The sequence below is a fragment of the Protomyctophum parallelum genome, assembly GCF_964188405.1.
Source record: "Protomyctophum parallelum genome assembly, chromosome: 14".
NCBI classification, from domain to species: Eukaryota; Metazoa; Chordata; class Actinopteri; order Myctophiformes; family Myctophidae; genus Protomyctophum; species Protomyctophum parallelum.
In genome coordinates, this window is record NC_139709.1 from 5137879 (window position 1) to 5157782 (window position 19904).

A 19904-nucleotide genomic window follows, 5' to 3' on the forward strand; every position below is an offset into this window, starting at 1 on the left:
CTACCCACACTATAGGGCAGAGTGTGACATGTCCCCGGTCAGGTAGGGAGTGATTCCAGAAGGGCACAGAGTAGTGCTGCATAGCTCTGCTAGCTCTACAGAGAACATAGCTCAGACTAGAGCTGGACTGTTGTGTTGATTTAAGCACACCCTCAGTAAAAGGTTTAGACTGTTATAGGCTTGAATTTGAGGTTCAAAATTAAGTTTATTTTCCTTTTTTTGTAAATTATCTTTTTTGTGAAACTTATTTTTTTTAAGCATTATCTTTGAACTAAAAGAAAAATAAATCACCATGATTGCAATCTTTGCTTGGTCATTTCTGGTCACCTATATAGCCCTCATCCAAACTAACTAATATTATTCACAACAGTATAGCCTGCCTATTTCTACATTGCAGTATTGACACTTTAAACTGAAGAAAAAAAGATAAATATATATATAGACATTAAAACAATATATAAAATTAGTACTTTGCCACCACTGCAAGAATAAGCGTGCATGCATTTTCAACAGATCCCCCGAAAATCAGTGCACTGCTGTGAGCTCACTGGCTGCATTCCTCTCCTCTCCTCTCCTCTCCTCTCCTCTCCTCTCCTCTGACTGCTCTCCTCTCCTCTCCTCTGCTCTGCTCTCTCTCCTCTCCTCTGCTTTCACTGCTCTGCTCTCCTCTGCTTCCTCTCCTCCTGTCCTCTCCTCTCCTCTCCTCTCCTCTCCTCTGACTGCTCTCCTCTCCTCTGCTCTGCTCTGCTTTCTCTCCTCTCCTCTGCTTTCACTGCTCTCCTCTCCTCCTATCCTCTCCTCTCCTCTCCTCTCCTCTGACTCCTCTCCTCTCCTCTCCTCTCCTCTCTCTCTCACACAGACTGAAGCTGCTTCTATAGTGCGACCGTGTGTGCGACGCGGACATAGAGAACGAGACGAAGCGGAATCATTTCACGGTGGAGAGATGCTGATGATGCTGCTGGCGAACATGGGCTCCACATCACCGTGCAGCATGTCTCCGCTGCCGTTCGCCTGGTGGATAATTCTGCTCTTAGTATCAACCCTCACGGTGGACAACGTGCACGGTACCGGCGTGAACAACAACAACAACAACAACAACCACGACCACCACAACCACGACCTGCTGCAGGACCAGATGCTGAGCCAGGACATGGAGTGCAAGATGAAGAGCGTCACCGTGTCGGCGCTGCCGTTCCTGCGGGAGAACGACCTCTCCATCATGCACAGCCCGTCGGCCTCGGAGCCCAAGCTGCTCTTCTCCGTCCGGAACGACTTCCCCGGCGAGATCGTGGTGGTGGACGACCTGGAGAACACGGAGCTGCCCTTCTTCGTCTTGGGTGAGTAAACTGATCCCTGATCCGCATACCGCCGCGTGTGCTCGTTAAAAACATGATTATTTACACCTGAGCTCAGCTGCAGCGATACAGGCATGTGTGTGTGGAAGTAACGCTAGCCTGTTATAGCCAGCCAGCCAGCCAGCCCAGGCTCCACCACCGTGGCTACATGAATGATAACAACACACCGTGGCAATTCCAGCTCGTTCTGAATGAAATCATGTCTCTAAGAATCATATAGCAACCATGCAGGCCGAGTCAAATGTCATGCAAATGGGTCTGTTATTGTTGCATCCTTGTTGTAATTAGCCTCTACATTGTGCAGCAGCATAAGCACCCTCCTGCTAGTGTCTGTGCCATGGCACCAGTTAGCATGAAGCTGCAGGCCACATAGCATAACACAAGTGTTAAATGCTACTGGTGTGTGTGTGTGTGTGTGTGTGTGTGTGTGTTCTGTGTTCATAACGTGCATGTTTATGCACTACAGTAGGCTACACTACACGTCCCTACTGGACACACACGTGGTCACACATAATGTAGGCGTGTCAGAAAGTCAACACATCCATCTGAGACTTTAAGCTAGTAGCCTAGTCACCTGAACCCAACCAATATACTGTAGCCTGCCCTATTATTATTATTATTATTATTATACCACTTTAGCATTCAAACTTCTGTGTGTGCATTGTTTGACAAAGCAGCTAAATGCTATGTTTTGTTCCATAAAGTTGACAAACGACACAGAGACGTCTGTGCTGTACAACCTATTCTATAACGACACAGAGACGGCTGTGCTTTACAACCTATTCTATAACGACACAGAGACGGCTGTGCTTTACAACCTATTCTATAAAGACACAGAGACGGCTGTGCTTTACAACCTATTCTATAACGACACACAGACGGCTGTGCTTTACAACCTATTCTATAACGACACAGAGACGGCTGTGCTTTACAACCTATTCTATAACGACACAGAGACGGCTGTGCTGTACAACCTATTCTATAACGACACAGAGACGGCTGTGCTTTACAACCTATTCTATAACGACACAGAGACGGCTGTGCTTTACAACCTATTCTATAACGACACAGAGACGGCTGTGCTTTACAACCTGTTCTATAACGACACACAGACGGCTGTGCTTTACAACCTATTCTATAACGACACAGAGACGGCTGTGCTGTACAACCTATTCTATAACGACACACAGACGGCTGTGCTTTACAACCTATTCTATAACGACACAGAGACGGCTGTGCTTTACAACCTATTCTATAACGACACACAGACGGCTGTGCTGTACAACCTTTTCTATAACGACACAGAGACGGCTGTGCTGTACAACCTATTCTATAACGACACAGAGACGGCTGTGCTTTACAACCTATTCTATAACGACACAGAGACGGCTGTGCTTTACAACCTATTCTATAACGACACAGAGACGGCTGTGCTTTACAACCTATTCTATAACGACACAGAGACGGCTGTGCTTTATAACCTATTCTATAACGACACACAGACGGCTGTGCTTTACAACCTATTCTATAACGACACACAGACGGCTGTGCTTTACAACCTATTCTATAACGACACAGAGACGGCTGTGCTTTACAACCTATTCTATAACGACACAGAGACGGCTGTGCTTTACAACCTGTTCTATAACGACACAGAGACGGCTGTGCTTTACAACCTATTCTATAACGACACAGAGACGGCTGTGCTTTACAACCTATTCTATAACGACACACAGACGGCTGTGCTTTACAACCTGTTTCTATAACGACACAGAGACGGCTGTGCTTTACAACCTATTCTATAACGACACACAGACGGCTGTGCTTTACAACCTGTTTCTATAACGACACACAGACGGCTGTGCTTTACAACCTGTTCTATAACGACACAGAGACGGCTGTGCTTTACAACCTGTTCTATAACGACACAGAGACGGCTGTGCTGTACAACCTATTCTATAACGACACAGAGACGGCTGTGCTTTACAACCTATTCTATAACGACACACAGACGGCTGTGCTTTACAACCTATTCTATAACGACACAGAGACGGCTGTGCTTTACAACCTATTCTATAACGACACAGAGACGGCTGTGCTTTACAACCTATTCTATAACGACACAGAGACGGCTGTGCTTTACAACCTATTCTATAACGACACACAGACGGCTGTGCTTTACAACCTATTCTATAACGACACAGAGACGGCTGTGCTTTACAACCTATTCTATAACGACACAGAGACGGCTGTGCTGTACAACCTATTCTATAACGACACAGAGACGGCTGTGCTTTATACAACCTATTCTCCTGATTGTTGTTGTGTGATCATTCTGGTTGTTTGTGATGAAAGTCAAACATAGTCCAATAGTCAGAAGTTTGCATTCAAGTTACAGTAGCCTACCATCCCCAGTCAGTCAGTCTCAGTCAGTCAGTCAGTCAGTCAGTCAGTCAGTCAGTCAGCCAGTCAGTCAGCCACCCAGCCAGCCAGCCAGCCAGCCAGCCAGCCAGCCAGTCAGCCCAACACACTTCAATAGAGGAACATGTGTGTGAAAGGGTCATAATATTGGGTTTGGCCACTGTCCATGGTGCTGGACAACTTCAGCACTGCTGTATGGAAAGCAGCTTTTCTTGACACGCTAGTCTAGTAGCTGCCTGCTGATGATGTGTGGGAGTGAGAGTGCTTAGTTTGAGAACCTTTATAATTGCATGGTATTAGAGCCTTTATTTGACTGTCTCGTCTGTGCATGTGTTTGAATTAGTGTTATTATTAACGTAACATGGGTTACGTGTGTGTGTGTGTGTGTGTGTGTGTGTGTGTGTGTGTGTGTGTGTGTGTGTGTGTGTGTGTGTGTGTGTGTGTGTGTGTGTGTGTGTGTGTGTGTGTGTGTGTGTGTGTGTGTGTGTGTGTGTGTGTGTGTGTGTGTGCGCACTCCCCCTCCATGTTTTGAGGGGCGCCTCCTATGCCCAGCTTTCTGGGTCTGTGTGAACACAACCATTGGCTTGTGATTGGCTGATCATCCCATAGTGATGATTCGATTGGCTGAGCAAAGTATACAGATTGAAGATAACAGTGAAGATGCCAAAAGTGATTGGCCGGAATGACTTGATTTGTGATGGTTTGATTGGCGGAGCACGGAATGTGGTGATGATTTTTGAGGGGTATGTCCAGCTTCTAGTGTGTGTGTGTGTGTGTGTGTGTAAATTGTAAACACAAGCTTTGTCCTAACACAAACATTAAATGCCATTGATAATGAATGGAAAGGTTTGAATGTTTGTGTAAACACAAACATTGTGTAAACACAAACATTGTGTAAACACAATCATTGAAGACGAAGTCGAGGAGGCAAATTCTCATTGGCCGGAATGAGATGATGCATGCAGCATGATAAGAGCACCCCTCATTTCACACTGGTATGATTTTTATATATATATAAAAATAAGCTCTTTTATTTCTTCATGCTTTATAGCTGTATTGTAGAGCTGAGCTCACCACTTTTTGGAACGGCTCCATTTCCGGGAAGTGGATTTCCCCATTGATTTAGACGTTTCATAAAGACTTTACTATGAGTTTAACCCATTCTGACCTGAGATCAGATTCATACGAGGTTTCCACCGGACACACACTGGTCTGATTAACCCATTCTGACCTGAGTTCAGATTCTAAAAAAATGTCAGTCGTTCTTCGATTTTTCAAAAAATAGCAGACCTACAAGCTCGTAGCGCGCCACTCGGTGGCGCGCTATGAGCTTGTAGATCTGCTATTTTTAAATAGCTAAAGCATAACTTAATGCTAACAACCAAAATAGGTTCCCGTTCCGAATGGATTAATGTCTGGAACAAAGGCGACCACCTATGAGATGAATCACGACCATAAAACTTGTATTCGGGTCAAAACGGACGGAGAAAAAGACTGCGTAGGGCCAAACATAATTAATTTTAAGAGTCAAGGAACTATACTCATCCCATAAACCATTGGGAATGATATATTTCCAATGATTTCCAACCTAAACGGATGGTTTCTTCTTTGTCATTTGATGATATTAAACAATAGTTTTATAATTTAATATTTTAATTTAATGAGCACTGCACAGGGGACGCTATGGTTCATGTAACTGGATAAATATACTGTAACTGGATAAATATAACGCTACTGATTTAATTGGAAGTTAATTGCCTTAATTATTTGACTAAGAACGAACATATTTGTATAAAACTGCTGAGATAGAGCGAGTGAAATGGAGAAAGGAAGGGAGGGAGAGCATACAGCCGTTTGGATGCACAAGAGTGTACATCAACATACAATTTAATATAATGCGTTTTCTTATGTGCTTTGCTAATGGTAAACTATCTCTGCTTCTCGCATTGGTGCGCGTGTGCGTGCGTGTGCGCGTGTGTGCGTGCGTGTGCGTGCGTGTCCGTGCGTGTGTGTGTGTGGATGTAAAAAGAAAAAATCCATATAGTTACTGTAAAGTGCCCATGCATCACATCGCTAAGCATTTCATTCTATAGGTCTGTAAGTAACGCAAGGGCATGGCAGCATGCTGACGTTGTTGTTGTTTTAAGCAAGGCCTGCCTGAGGCATGTAATGATGTTTCCACCTGAACTACATGGGCAGCTCGCTGGCTATCCCATTCTGACCTGAGATCAGATTCTAAAAAACGTCTTCTACATCCTGACAGTTTTCTGAAAAAGCTACGTTTCTATGTCAGTCGTTCTTCGATTAAAAAAAAAAAATAGCAGACCTACAAGCTCGTAGCGCGCCACTCGGTGGCGCGCTATGAGCTTGTAGATCTGCTGTTTTTCAATAGCTAAAGCATAACATGATGCTAACACCAAAAGGGGTTCTTCTCGCCCAGAATGGGCTATATAGTGCCTGGGAATGCATGAGCCTCCTGTTTGGCCCAGCCTGCTCGTAGAGTGGTGGAGGTTCAGTTTATGCGTTTCTCCATTCAACCATTCCAGTGCGTTCTCCTCACTAACCAGGATTTGTGTCACAAAGTGTAGCTGCCAGCTCTCTCTGCTTCCTTCCGCTGTTGGCTGGGTTTATGGCGCGGATCCAGTGGGGTTGGGTTGGTTTGAAGTTGTTGCCTCATTTCCTTTTGCAAAAAGCTCCCCTTTTTTTCAACACATTGGACAAGTTTTTTGGTTTAGTTTATTTGCACAATAAAAACAGTACAAAAAAGGTAACATCAATAAAGTGTGCAGGTGAGAAAAGAAAGCCAGGGAGGGCTTATATGTGGTTCTCACCAAAGATAATATACAAATAGTAATATACAAATAGTAATCAAACATAGGTATGGAAAATAACCAATAACAACAAATACATTATTTACACTGTGTGTGTGTGTGTGTGTGTGTGTGTGTGTGTGTGTGTGTGTGTGTGTGTGAGTATGCACAATAAAGCTACGTTACGTTAGAATCAAGTGGAGAGGGTAACTTCAAGAGGCTGGCCCTCAACCCATGTTTAAAGTTACAGAGTGAAGATGAGGAGTTGGCAATAAGTATGTGTGAATTCCAGAGTAAAGAAGACTTTTATGGAGAACTGGCTAAGTTGTGAATCTTATACCTGGTGGTCAGTGGACCAACCCAACGGGCCATCGTACTGTTCTGGGATGGGGCCTGAGAGCCATGATGACCAGCACTTTGTGAATTGAAGATTTTGCAGAACATGCTTGAAAGATTAGCAGATTAATCTCCATGCATATGGATGTTTGTCTGCAGCCCTAAAGTCACAACTGCTGCAACAACTCAACATTTGTTCAAAGATTGTTGGACAACAACTTCAGCAACTTTATACATCCACGTATGATAACAGCATCTTAAGGTTAGCAAGGAATATCACCTCTAATACTAAGCATGTGTTGTATGGAGAATAAAGCTTGCTGCCTTCAGGAAGGAGATATGGTGTACCAGCATACAATAAGGTCAGACTAAAGAGGTCCTTTGTCTACCAGTCGACCTTGAGGCTTAATCAGGAGTTGTAGTAGCTACGGGGTAATCTAAGCGGTGGACATTGCTCTTGTCTTTATGTATGTAAATTGTCTTGTTCTTTGTGTTATGTCAAATGTGTCAAATGTGTGTATATGTGTTCTGCATACTTGGCTGCTGTGTCGCAAGACACATTTCAGTGTGAACTGACAAAGTACTATATCATATATCATATCATATCATATCTATGAAGTTGTTGGGGTGGCGGTGGCTCAGGGGGTAGAGTGACCGGATGGGAACCGTGAGTGTCCAAGTGTCCTTGAGCAAGACTCTCTGAACCCCTAATTGCCCCCCGATGTGCAGGTTGGTTGCCTTGCATGGTTTCCTCCGGCATCGGTGTATGAATGTGTGTGAACTTGTGAATGTAATGCACATCTAATTTGATTATTTTGGGGGATCAAGACCTGCAAAGGTTGAGAACCACTGTGTTACTGTGCTGTGTTTTATACAGTATATATACAGTATAGGCTGTACTAAAGTATGCTGAGAGATGTCCTTGCTGAGCATAATGCCATTATAATTATAGACGCCACGATTAGCCCATGGCTAGACACTTAAGTGGATCTCACAATGCTGTAATGAGTCGTTATTGTGCTTGGAGAACATTGAACACAATTCAGGCATTTAGCAGATGTCCTTATCCAGAGTGACTTACAAATGCAATGTCAGAGCGGGTTGCACAAATCATTGTCAACAAACGGCAGGGTAGAGTAGACAGTAGAGTGCAAAGAAAAGCAATTTAGGGCCAAAATTAGGGTCGTGGCTCAGTGGTCCAGGCACCTTGGCTAATGGCTAGTAATCCAGTCTGGCACATCCACTTGCATTAAGTTGCTCAAAAGCGCATGAGGCGATTTCACTCAGGAACAGAGTGCATTCTGGGATGGATTTGCCCCAAACACATGAACGTGCTGGCCGTTGACTATCATTGCACGTGTTCAGGTATGAAACAGCGGCGTTCAGGTATGAAAGAGCGGCGTTTACGTATGAAACAGCGTTCAAGTGTCCAGTGCTGTATAGATGAGTGGGTGTAGTGTATAGAGTGTAGTGTGTAGTGTATAAGTGTATAAGTGTATAAGTGTGGTAGTGTAAAGCAGGGCCAAACAGGGTGGTGTTGTATTGTGTGTAAAGTCAAGAAACCAAATGCCAGACAAACAAATCAAGGGACCCCGGAGAGAGAGAGGAGCCAAACTGTGAGGCTATGGGGTTATGTAAGCCCAGGGCCGCTGTCCTGAATCATCCTGACACACACACACACACACACACACACACACACACACACACACACACACACACACACACACACAGCAGCACAATGCTCACGCTAAGAACAAGCTACCCCAGGGCCAGTGTTGTTTTCGTCGACTAAGACGAAATTTTTTCGTCGACTACCTATTTTCACTGACAAAAACAAATGGAAACTAAATGAAAACTAAGCTACGATGACTAAAACTAAGACTAAATTTACTGACAATTTCGTCGACAAATAAAAACTAGACTAAAATGTTAGGAAGGGACTAGTGGGCAAGAGATCCAGTATAAGTCATTTTACACTTGGTTGCATGCTGAAAATAGCTGATCTACAAGCTCCCAATGCGACGCGTTGTGATCTTGTAGATCGCCTATTTTCAGCAAGTGTAAAAACACTCATTACGACGGCATCAAGACCCGCCAAAATACATTTTAGTCGACTAAATCAACTGTAGATTTAGTCGACTAAAATCTTATGACATTTAGTCGACTAAAACTAGACTAACACTAAGACATTTCCAGGTGACTAAAATGTGACTAAAACTAAATGAAGTTTCAGTCCAAAGACTATGACTAAACTAAAATAGAAATTTGCTGCCAAAAACAACACTGCCCAGGGCTATATGAAAACAAGCCCAAAAGAAGCGACTATGGGCCATTGGGGGCCCATATTATGACGAGAGATCTGTTCTGGCTGCACATTTTGAGCTGAGCTGCAGATATCTTTCCATCATATCTATTGTACAGTAAATTCTGGGCGCTATACACTTCCTCTGCCAACCCGGGGAGAGAGCAATGGACTGCTTCCTTCTAAGATATTTTTTTTTTGCGGCTTACGCCTTTTTATTGATTTTTTAAGGGATAGAAAGTAGGCTGACAGGAAACGGGAGAGAGATGGGGGATGACATGCGGTAAAGGCCGTGTCGGGTCCGGGAGTCGAACCCGCTGCACACCGCGACTGGATCACCAGTCCGGTGCCCAGACCGTTACGCTACGGCCTGGGCCGACTGCTTCCTTCTATGCATGAGGAGTCCAAGCCTCTTCTTTTTCACCTGACAGTGAGTTTCCCCAGGTTGGACGTACTGTACCGCGTGCGGAAGGAACACGTTAATTCCAACCCGTTCCTTTCCCCTCCATCAGGCGCCCCGGCTGGCCAGGGGGAGGCAGTTTAGAGACCAGTTCCTTTCCCCTCCATCAGGCGCCCCGGCTGGCCAGGGGGAGGCAGTTTAGAGACCAGTTCCTTTCCCCTCCATCAGGCGCCCCGGCTGGCCAGGGGGAGGCAGTTTAGAGACCAGTTCCTTTCCCCTCCATCAGGCGCCCCGGCTGGCCAGGGGGAGGCAGTTTAGAGACCAGTTCCTTTCCCCTCCATCAGGCGCCCCGGCTGGCCAGGGGGAGGCAGTATATTATAGAGAGCAGGATTACTATTTTTGTGAGGGTATACCTACCCTAGTTTGATAATTAATTTCTTTCACATCAGGATGTAATGATCATTAGACTATAACCCTGCATCTCTCCCAGACTCTCCCCAGTCAACGGTATCAGTTTGAATGAATGCAGAAAAATGAGCAGGACGTAATTTGTATATTACGTGCGTGGACTCAATTAGACGTGTATATATATATATATATATATATATATATATATATATCATTCTTTTGAGGGGCGCTAGCCCCTCCTATACAGGTTTAATGTTTGTCTTTAGTTCAATGTTTGTTTTGTAAACGCCATTGGCAATGAAGAGAAAATGTACGTCATATTGTGCCTCATTAAGTCATATTGTGCCTCATTAAGTCATATTGTCTCTTTATTGTTAATGGCGTTTAATGTTTGTGTTTGCACCGTTTGTTTTACATCACCTAATCAACATGAGTAATAGTCTGGATTTTCGGTGGTGAGGTGACCACCGAACTACAACATGACGTCACTGAGGTGACCACCGAACTACAACATGACGTCACTGAGCCGCGGTGAAGAGCAAACCACCGCCACCGCTCCAGCCCTTCTCTCTGTTTTTACTCACCACCGCTCAACGTTATTTCAGCTCCGGTGGTCACCTCACCACCGGAGCGGTGGTCACCTCACCACCGAAAATCCAGACTATGAATAGGCCTTCAGACTTTAATATATTGGCGCCCCTCACTTCACACGGGTGTGATTTTTAATAAACCTATCTCTTACATCGATGCCAGTGATCATATAGTCCACTTTCCCCCGTTCTATAGGCTAAAATAACAGATATAATTGTCCATGTCATCCAGTGCTACTATGCCATTTATTTCACTAGACTTGTGCCTAAATTATGTTAGTTGGTGGCAAATAAACTCCCCATGAATCTTTGGAATCTGCATAATTATTTTGTCAGATGTTTAGCATTTTGTTCGGTGTAGGAAAAATAACAAGAGGAAGAGTTTCCTGCAAACGAGGCTGAATAGATAGTAGATGGGGATAATTAACAAACGCTAGCCGCTGATTATTGTTGACGTTTTTCTTTTTTAAATAAATCGCATGCACCCCCGAACGGTTAATTCATTTTAGGCGGGAACCCCTTTTGCCGTTAGCATCACGTCATGCTTTAGCTATTGAAAAATAGCAGACCTACAAGCTCTACGAGCTTGTAGGTCTGCTATTTTAAAAAAAATCTAAGAACGACTGACCTAGAAGACATTAGCTTTTTCAGAAAACTGTCAGGATGTAGACGACATTTATAGAATCTGATCTCAGGTCAGAATGGGTTAAAACCATCGGAGAGCTAATTGGACGATCGCTATTCATAACGGCTAAGGCAGACGGGCGAAAGCAGACAAACATCAACCGCCTCTACGGTGTCTCTATGGCGTCCGCCGTTACATATAAATCAGCTTCCTTCGGTGGTTTTCTCTCTCTCCACTGGGACGGAAACTTTTAATGAATTCTCACACGCGGGAGTTCGCAACGCAATTACACATTCCACGTGTGAGTCGCATCGCCCCACCCTCACCCCATCACCCCACCCCATCACCCCACCCCATCGGTAACAAGACAACTCACCCCGTTTCTGTTTCCCTCCCAGAACTTTCCCCAGTGAGGGGTGGGAGAGGCTGGACAGCAGACGGCTGGACTTTGAATTTCTCTTAACTATAAACTTTCATGACAGCAGCAGACAGCCTAAGTACAAATATAATTTATGAAAAGCTACTACAGTGAAGTCTGTTCACAGAAGTTGTTGTATAGGATATGTGGGGATTATCTGACGAGGTACCATTTGAGTGGGCAAAACCTTACATACAGTGAAGAAAATAATTATTTGACCCCCTGCTGATTTTGTAATACAAAGAAATGAGCTGTCTATAATTGTTATGGTACTTTTATTTTAACAGATAGAGACAGAATATCAACAAAAAAGTCCAGAAAAAAACATTATATAAAGGTTATAAATTAAATTCCATTTTATCAGGTGAAATAAGTATTTGATCCCCAAGCACACCATGACTTAATAGCCTTGTTGCACAGAAGCACAGACGTTTCTTGTAGTTGGTCACCAGGTTTGCACACACCTCAGGAGGAATTTTGGTCTACTCCTTTTTACAGATCCTCTCCAAATCCTGAAGGTTTCGAGGCTGTCGCTTGGCAACTCGAAGCTTTAGCTCCCTCCACAGATTTTCTATGGGATTAAGGTCTGGAGACTGGCTCTATAGACAGCTCATTTCTTTGTATTAGGGCAAATTTACAAAATCAGCAGGGGGTCAAATAATTATTTTCTTCACAGTATACTAAATAATACTAAATTGTTTATAGGGTCAATATAAGTAAAATAATATAGCCTTTCCACAGGAGTGTATTTTTTATATTTTTCCAAAAAGAATACAAACAGCCAATAGCATATTACAAAGTTATCCCCCTCGCTGGTGAAAATTCCGGGAGGGAAAACGGGCACGCACCGGGGTGAGTTGTCCAGTATTCACCCAATCGCCCCAAACACTTGAGCAGCTGTGTGTGATGTCCTTGTTTGTTTTTTCCTTCCTTTCCTCTTTGCTTGATGAACCACCATCGTGTCAGCATTGAATTATTAACCAGAACATCCACCTTGTTGTTTGCTTCGTCAGCAAAGTGAGAGCAATTTACATTAGAATCATGTGGAAGTATTGATAACGATGCAGCAATTAAAGGATTCCCCCCGGAACGCCCCAGTAACAAGATGTGCACATGCACTGCAGTGAAGGGGGGGGGGGGGGGGGCACCCGACAGGCCACCAAGTCCCGCCCCCGCCCGATCATGATTGGCCGAAGGCTCCTCTCTCTCCTGATTGGATGAAGCCTGGGCCACCTATAGCCAAAAACTAAACCTACGTTTTTTTTATTTTTTTTGACCCCCAGGGGTTAACTGGGGACAGGGAGGAACTCCTTATATGGTCGGCACACTCTATAGTAGGGAGGGTTATTACAACAAAACAAAAACACACAAGTGATTTTTGAATTAAGTGAAATCACTGAATTTATACCTTTTTAATGAGGAGCTTGCTTGGTTCGTGCGTACAGTATACGAGATTAACTTGTGGTTATAATGATTGATATAGTGCTGTGTTTCTCACTCGAATGCTATATCTCACTCCGTGGTTATCGAGTATGTTTTATCTATACTAGCTCAAAGGATTTGTCTTAAAGGAGAATTCCATGCTAGAAGTCTTTCTTAAAGATATTTTTTTTGCGGCTTACGCCTTTTATTGATTTTTTTTTTAAGGGACAGACAGTAGGCTGACAGGAAACGGGAGAGAGATGGGGGGATGACATGCAGTAAAGGCCGTGTCGGGTCCGGGAGTCGAACCTGCGGCACACTGCGACTGGATTACCAGTCCGGTGCCCAGACCGTTACGCTACGGCCTGGGCCCTAGAAGTCTTTCTTACCTTTATTTGTAGTTGTTACGTCCCCACCAAAGAGGTCCAGGTGTTATTTTGTGCAAAAGCGCTATTTGGCTATTTCCCCTACCATAAGCCCTCATTGAATTGCACTGAATTGAATGGGGCTATGGGGTGTTATGCTAATTCGCTTATTTCCATCGCTCAAAAATCTATATATTTTGATATATCCTCTCTTCATAATGTAAAAAGTATCCCGAGCGGCACACTTTATGACTTATTTAGATGGAAATAAGTGAATTAGCACAAAAACCCAACCCCCATTGAGGGCTTATGGTAGGGGAAATAGCCAATAATGCACTTTTGCACAAAATAACACCCGGACCTCTTTGGTGGGGACGTAACGACTACAAATAAAGGTAATAAAGCCTTCTAGTATGGAATTCTCCTTAAGAGACATACAGTGGGGCCCAATTTCGTTCCATGCTAAACCCCTTATCCCTGAACTACTTTGCCGTGTGCGTGCGTGCGTGCGTGCGTTGTGTGCGCGCGCTGTATATAGCCCAACGTTTTGTGTCAGGGAGAACCAGCAGATGTTATTACAACTGTAGCCTTTCTCGGTGTGCATGGTGTCATAAACTGTAGCCTTTCTGGGTGTGCATGGTGTCATAAACTGTAGCCTTTCTCGGTGTGCATGGTGTCATAAACTGTAGCCTTTCTCGGTGTGCATGGTGTCATAAACTGTAGCCTTTCTGGGTGTGCATGGTGTCATAAACTGTAGCCTTTCTGGGTGTGCATGGTGTCATAAACTGTAGCCTTTCTGGGTGTGCATGGTGTCATAAACTGTAGCCTTTCTCGGTGTGCATGGTGTCATAAACTGTAGCCTTTCTGGGTGTGCATGGTGTCATAAACTGTAGCCTTTCTGGGTGTGCATGGTGTCATAAACTGTAGCCTTTCTCGGTGTGCATGGTGTCATAAACTGTAGCCTTTCTCGGTGTGCATGGTGTCATAAACTGTAGCCTTTCTCGGTGTGCATGGTGTCATAAACTGTAGCCTTTCTGGGTGTGCATGGTGTCATAAACTGTAGCCTTTCTCGGTGTGCATGGTGTCATAAACTGTAGCCTTTCTCGGTGTGCATGGTGTCATAAACTGTAGCCTTTCTCGGTGTGCATGGTGTCATAAACTGTAGCCTTTCTCGGTGTGCATGGTGTCATAAACTGTAGCCTTTCTGGGTGTGCATGGTGTCATAAACTGTAGCCTTTCTCGGTGTGCATGGTGTCATAAACTGTAGCCTTTCTCGGTGTGCATGGTGTCATAAACTGTAGCCTTTCTCGGTGTGCATGGTGTCATAAACTGTAGCCTTTCTCGGTGTGCATGGTGTCATAAACTGTAGCCTTTCTGGGTGTGCATGGTGTCATAAACTGTAGCCTTTCTGGGTGTGCATGGTGTCATAAACTGTAGCCTTTCTGGGTGTGCATGGTGTCATAAACTGTAGCCTTTCTGGGTGTGCATGGTGTCATAAACTGTAGCCTTTCTCGGTGTGCATGGTGTCATAAACTGTAGCCTTTCTCGGTGTGCATGGTGTCATAAACTGTACCCTTTCTCGGTGTGCATGGTGTCATAAACTGTAGCCTTTTCTCGGTGTGCATGGTGTCATAAAGTGTAGCCTTTCTCGGTGTGCATGGTGTCATAAACTGTAGCCTTTCTGGGTGTGCATGGTGTCATAAACTGTAGCCTTTCTCGGTGTGCATGGTGTCATAAACTGTAGCCTTTCTCGGTGTGCATGGTGTCATAAACTGTAGCCTTTCTCGGTGTGCGTGGTGTCATAAACTGTAGCCTTTCTCGGTGTGCATGGTGTCATAAACTGTAGCCTTTCTGGGTGTGCATGGTGTCATAAACTGTAGCCTTTCTGGGTGTGCATGGTGTCATAAACTGTAGCCTTTCTCGTGTGCATGGTGTCATAAACTGTAGCCTTTCTCGGTGTGCATGGTGTCATAAACTGTAGCCTTTCTCGGTGTGCGTGGTGTCATAAACTGTAGCCTTTCTCGGTGTGCATGGTGTCATAAACTGTAGCCTTTCTCGGTGTGCATGGTGTCATAAACTGTAGCCTTTCTGGGTGTGCATGGTGTCATAAACTGTAGCCTTTCTGGGTGTGCATGGTGTCATAAACTGTAGCCTTTCTCGGTGTGCATGGTGTCATAAACTGTAGCCTTTCTGGGTGTGCATGGTGTCATAAACTGTAGCCTTTCTGGGTGTGCATGGTGTCATAAACTGTAGCCTTTCTGGGTGTGCATGGTGTCATAAACTGTAGCCTTTCTCGGTGTGCATGGTGTCATAAACTGTAGCCTTTCTCGGTGTGCATGGTGTCATAAACTGTAGCCTTTCTGGGTGTGCATGGTGTCATAAACTGTAGCCTTTCTCGGTGTGCATGGTGTCATAAACTGTAGCCTTTCTCGGTGTGCATGGTGTCATAAACTGTAGCCTTTCTCGGTGTGCATGGTGTCATAAACTGTAGCCTTTCTCGGTGTGCATGGTGTCATAAACTGTAGCCTTTCTCGGTGTGCATGGTGTCATAAACTGTAGCCTTTCTCGGTGTGCATGGTGTCATAAACTGTAGCCTTTCTCGGTGTGCATGGTGTCATAAACTGTAGCCTTTCTGGGTGTGCATGGTGTCATAAACTGTAGCCTTTCTGGGTGTGCATGGTGTCATAAACTGTAGCCTTTCTCGGTGTGCATGGTGTCATAAACTGTAGCCTTTCTGGGTGTGCATGGTGTCATAAACTGTAGCCTTTCTCGGTGTGCATGGTGTCATAAACTGTAGCCTTTCTCGGTGTGCATGGTGTCATAAACTGTAGCCTTTCTCGGTGTGCGTGGTGTCATAAACTGTAGCCTCTCTCGGTGTGCATGGTGTCATAAACTGTAGCCTTTCTCGGTGTGCATGGTGTCATAAACTGTAGCCTTTCTCGGTGTGCATGGTGTCATAAACTGTAGCCTTTTCTCGGTGTGCATGGTGTCATAAACTGTAGCCTTTCTCGGTGTGCATGGTGTCATAAACTGTAGCCTTTCTGGGTGTGCATGGTGTCATAAACTGTAGCCTTTTCTCGGTGTGCATGGTGTCATAAACTGTAGCCTTTCTCGGTGTGCATGGTGTCATAAACTGTAGCCTTTCTCGGTGTGCGTGGTGTCATAAACTGTAGCCTTTCTCGGTGTGCATGGTGTCATAAACTGTAGCCTTTCTCGGTGTGCATGGTGTCATAAACTGTAGCCTTTCTCGGTGTTCATGGTGTCATAAACTGTAGCCTTTCTCGGTGTGCATGGTGTCATAAACTGTAGCCTTTCTGGGTGTGCGTGGTGTCATAAACTGTAGCCTTTCTCGGTGTGCATGGTGTCATAAACTGTAGCCTTTCTCGGTGTGCATGGTGTCATAAACTGTAGCCTTTCTGGGTGTGCGTGGTGTCATAAACTGTAGCCTTTCTGGGTGTGCGTGGTGTCATAAACTGTAGCCTTTCTCGGTGTGCATGGTGTCATAAACTGTAGCCTTTCTGGGTGTGCGTGGTGTCATAAACTGTAGCCTTTCTCGGTGTGCATGGTGTCATAAACTGTAGCCTTTCTCGGTGTGCATGGTGTCATAAACTGTAGCCTTTCTGGGTGTGCATGGTGTCATAAACTGTAGCCTTTCTCGGTGTGCATGGTGTCATAAACTGTAGCCTTTCTGGGTGTGCATGGTGTCATAAACTGTAGCCTTTCTCGGTGTGCGTGGTGTCATAAACTGTAGCCTTTCTCGGTGTGCATGGTGTCATAAACTGTAGCCTTTCTCGGTGTGCATGGTGTCATAAACTGTAGCCTTTCTGGGTGTGCATGGTGTCATAAACTGTAGCCTTTCTCGGTGTGCATGGTGTCATAAACTGTAGCCTTTCTCGGTGTGCATGGTGTCATAAACTGTAGCCTTTCTGGGTGTGCATGGTGTCATAAACTGTAGCCTTTCTCGGTGTGCATGGTGTCATAAACTGTAGCCTTTCTCGGTGTGCATGGTGTCATAAACTGTAGTCTTTCTGGGTGTGCATGGTGTCATAAACTGTAGTCTTTCTGGGTGTGCATGGTGTCATAAACTGTAGCCTTTCTCGGTGTGCATGGTGTCATAAACTGTTGGCTGGAGGAGGCGAGGTAATAAAGACTCCTTCTGGGAGAGAGTGATTCTAGCTGTGTTTGTTCTGGCGGTGCCACAGCCAGCCGACAAAGAAAAGGCGGCATTAAGCCATTTTGAGCGGGAAAACCCCCTTTTTGGTGTTAGCATCATGCTATGCTTTAGCTATTGAAAAAATAGCAGATCTACAAGCTCATAGCGCGCCACCGAGTGGCGCGCTATGAGCTTGTAGGTCTGCTATTTTAGAAAAGTCGCAAAATCTTTGAATATATTTATTTCAGAGCGAACGTTTTTTAACTAAAATATTTGCTTCTGGGTGGGGGGTCCCTGGAACTACATATTTTCAGATGGGGGGTCCGTGGCCCAATAGAGATAATTCTGGGGGTCCTTGACATGAAAAAGGTTGAGTACCACTGACATAGAAAAATGGGTTTTTCAGTAAAATGTTAGGATTCAGAAGCCTTTTTTTTTTTATCGACCTCAGTCCAAAACGGGTTAATGGAGGCAGCTGCATATAGCAGCCATACACATTGTGTGTGTGTGTGTGTGTGTGTGTGTGTGTGTGTGTGTGTGTGTGTGCGTGTGTGTGTGTGTGTGTGTGTGTGTGTGTGTGTGTGTGTCTGCGCGCGCAGCTGATCAGATTAGCTTCCCTGACTCATAATTTGGCTGGTTATACAGTAGCAGAAGTTCACAGTGTTTGATCATGTTGGCAGCAAAGTGAGCACTGTGCTGTAGTTAAATGCATAAGAACACAGAAGGCTGATTGGCTCCTATTGCCTTCCACAGAGAACCTAAAAAGCCTGAGTTATAACAGTGGTGAAAAAAGTACTCGAATGATGATCAAGTGATGGAAGAAATATACAAAAATATGCCATTGGAGCCTTTCTACTGTCGAACGTAAAATTAAATGTATATAGAAATATAATACGTATAGTATTGTCGCTGCATTTGTAGAGTCTTTTTCTTTTCTTGTTTTTTTTGCAACTGAATGGCTGGAAAATGGAAATTAGAGTTTACATAGTACACATGGCACATGCATACATGTTTGATAATGATTATCTGGTTTGTGTATTCATTTATGATATATTTTCTCTTTTATTAAGGTTATTTATGCAGTCTGTTTGTATTGGGGATGTGGAGGGGAGGGGAGGGGAGGGGGGGGGGTCCCCAGAGACATGGCCAAAGCATTTCTGGGGGTCCCCGGGCCAAAAACGTTGAGAACCCCTGCTATAGAGCGTCACAGTCCCGCCCCCTACCAGGGCCCAGGAAATGATTCCCCGTTCATTTCCCTCATAGACATTTCAAAAAGTATTTATTTAAAGACCTTTTAAGCGTCGTACAAAGCCAACTCTTGTCGTGACAAATCATGACAACAAACAAAAAAATTCGGGCCGAACAAATAATTAGAAAGAAGAAGTAAACGACAGGTTACAACACTTCTTTTGTTGTTTCTTTCTTCTTTGTAAATTATTTGTTTGGTCCAAAATATTGTGTTTGTTGTCATGATTTGTCACAACTCGAGTTGGCTTTGTACGACGCTTAAAAGGTCTTTAAATAAATACGTTTTGAAATGTCTGAGGAAAAATGCATTGGCAATTATTTCTTGGGCCTGGCGTTGTCATGAAAGGGGGCGGGACTGGGCCTGGCGTCGTCATGAAAGGGGGTGGGACTGGGCCTGGCGTCGTCATGAAAGGGGGCGGGACTGGGCCTGGCGTCGTCATGAAAGGGGGCGGGACTGGGCCTGGCGTCGTCATGAAAGGGGGCGGTACTGGGCCTGGCGTTGTCATGAAAGGGGGCGGGACTGGGCCTGGCGTCGTCATGAAAGGGGGCGGGACTGGGCCTGGCGTCGTAATGAAAGGGGGCGGGACTGGGCCTGGCGTCGTCATGAAAGGGGGCGGGACTGGGCCTGGCGTCGTCATGAAAGGGGGCGGGACTGGGCCTGGCGTCGTCATGAAAGGGGGCGGGACTGGGCCTGGCGTCATGAAAGGGGGCGGGACTGGGCCTGGCGTTGTCATGAAAGGGGGCGGGACTGGGCCTGGCGTCGTCATGAAAGGGGGCGGGACTGGGCCTGGCGTTGTCATGAAAGGGGGAGGGACTGTGACGCTCTAAAGGCAGCAATGCAAACGTAAAAACGGCCAAAATCCCCGGCTGCACACATGTGCACACACGCCGTCTTTATAGACATTCTGGCTCAAAATGAGATGAAGTATAGGCATGGTCGGCACGTAGAAAAACATCAATGCAACCTCCCGCTAATGAAAACACTGATCGCACGTTGGGCCTCTCAGCAAAGGCCGCCCCTTCTTCGCTCATATTGCAAAATTCAGCTGCA

At 45.1% G+C, this 19904-nt stretch overlaps 1 protein-coding gene across 1 annotated transcript in view; it reads left to right on the forward strand.

The window, feature by feature from the left end:
• Positions 1 to 967: 967 nt before the first annotated feature.
• The window catches only part of astn1 (astrotactin 1), a gene marked incomplete at both ends in the record, with an annotated part of 516901 nt that continues 497964 nt past the window's right edge, over positions 968 to 19904 (forward strand). Inside the window, 1 exon segment of the mRNA XM_083781951.1 lies at positions 968 to 1337. Coding sequence (XP_083638077.1) covers positions 968 to 1337 — 370 coding nt within the window.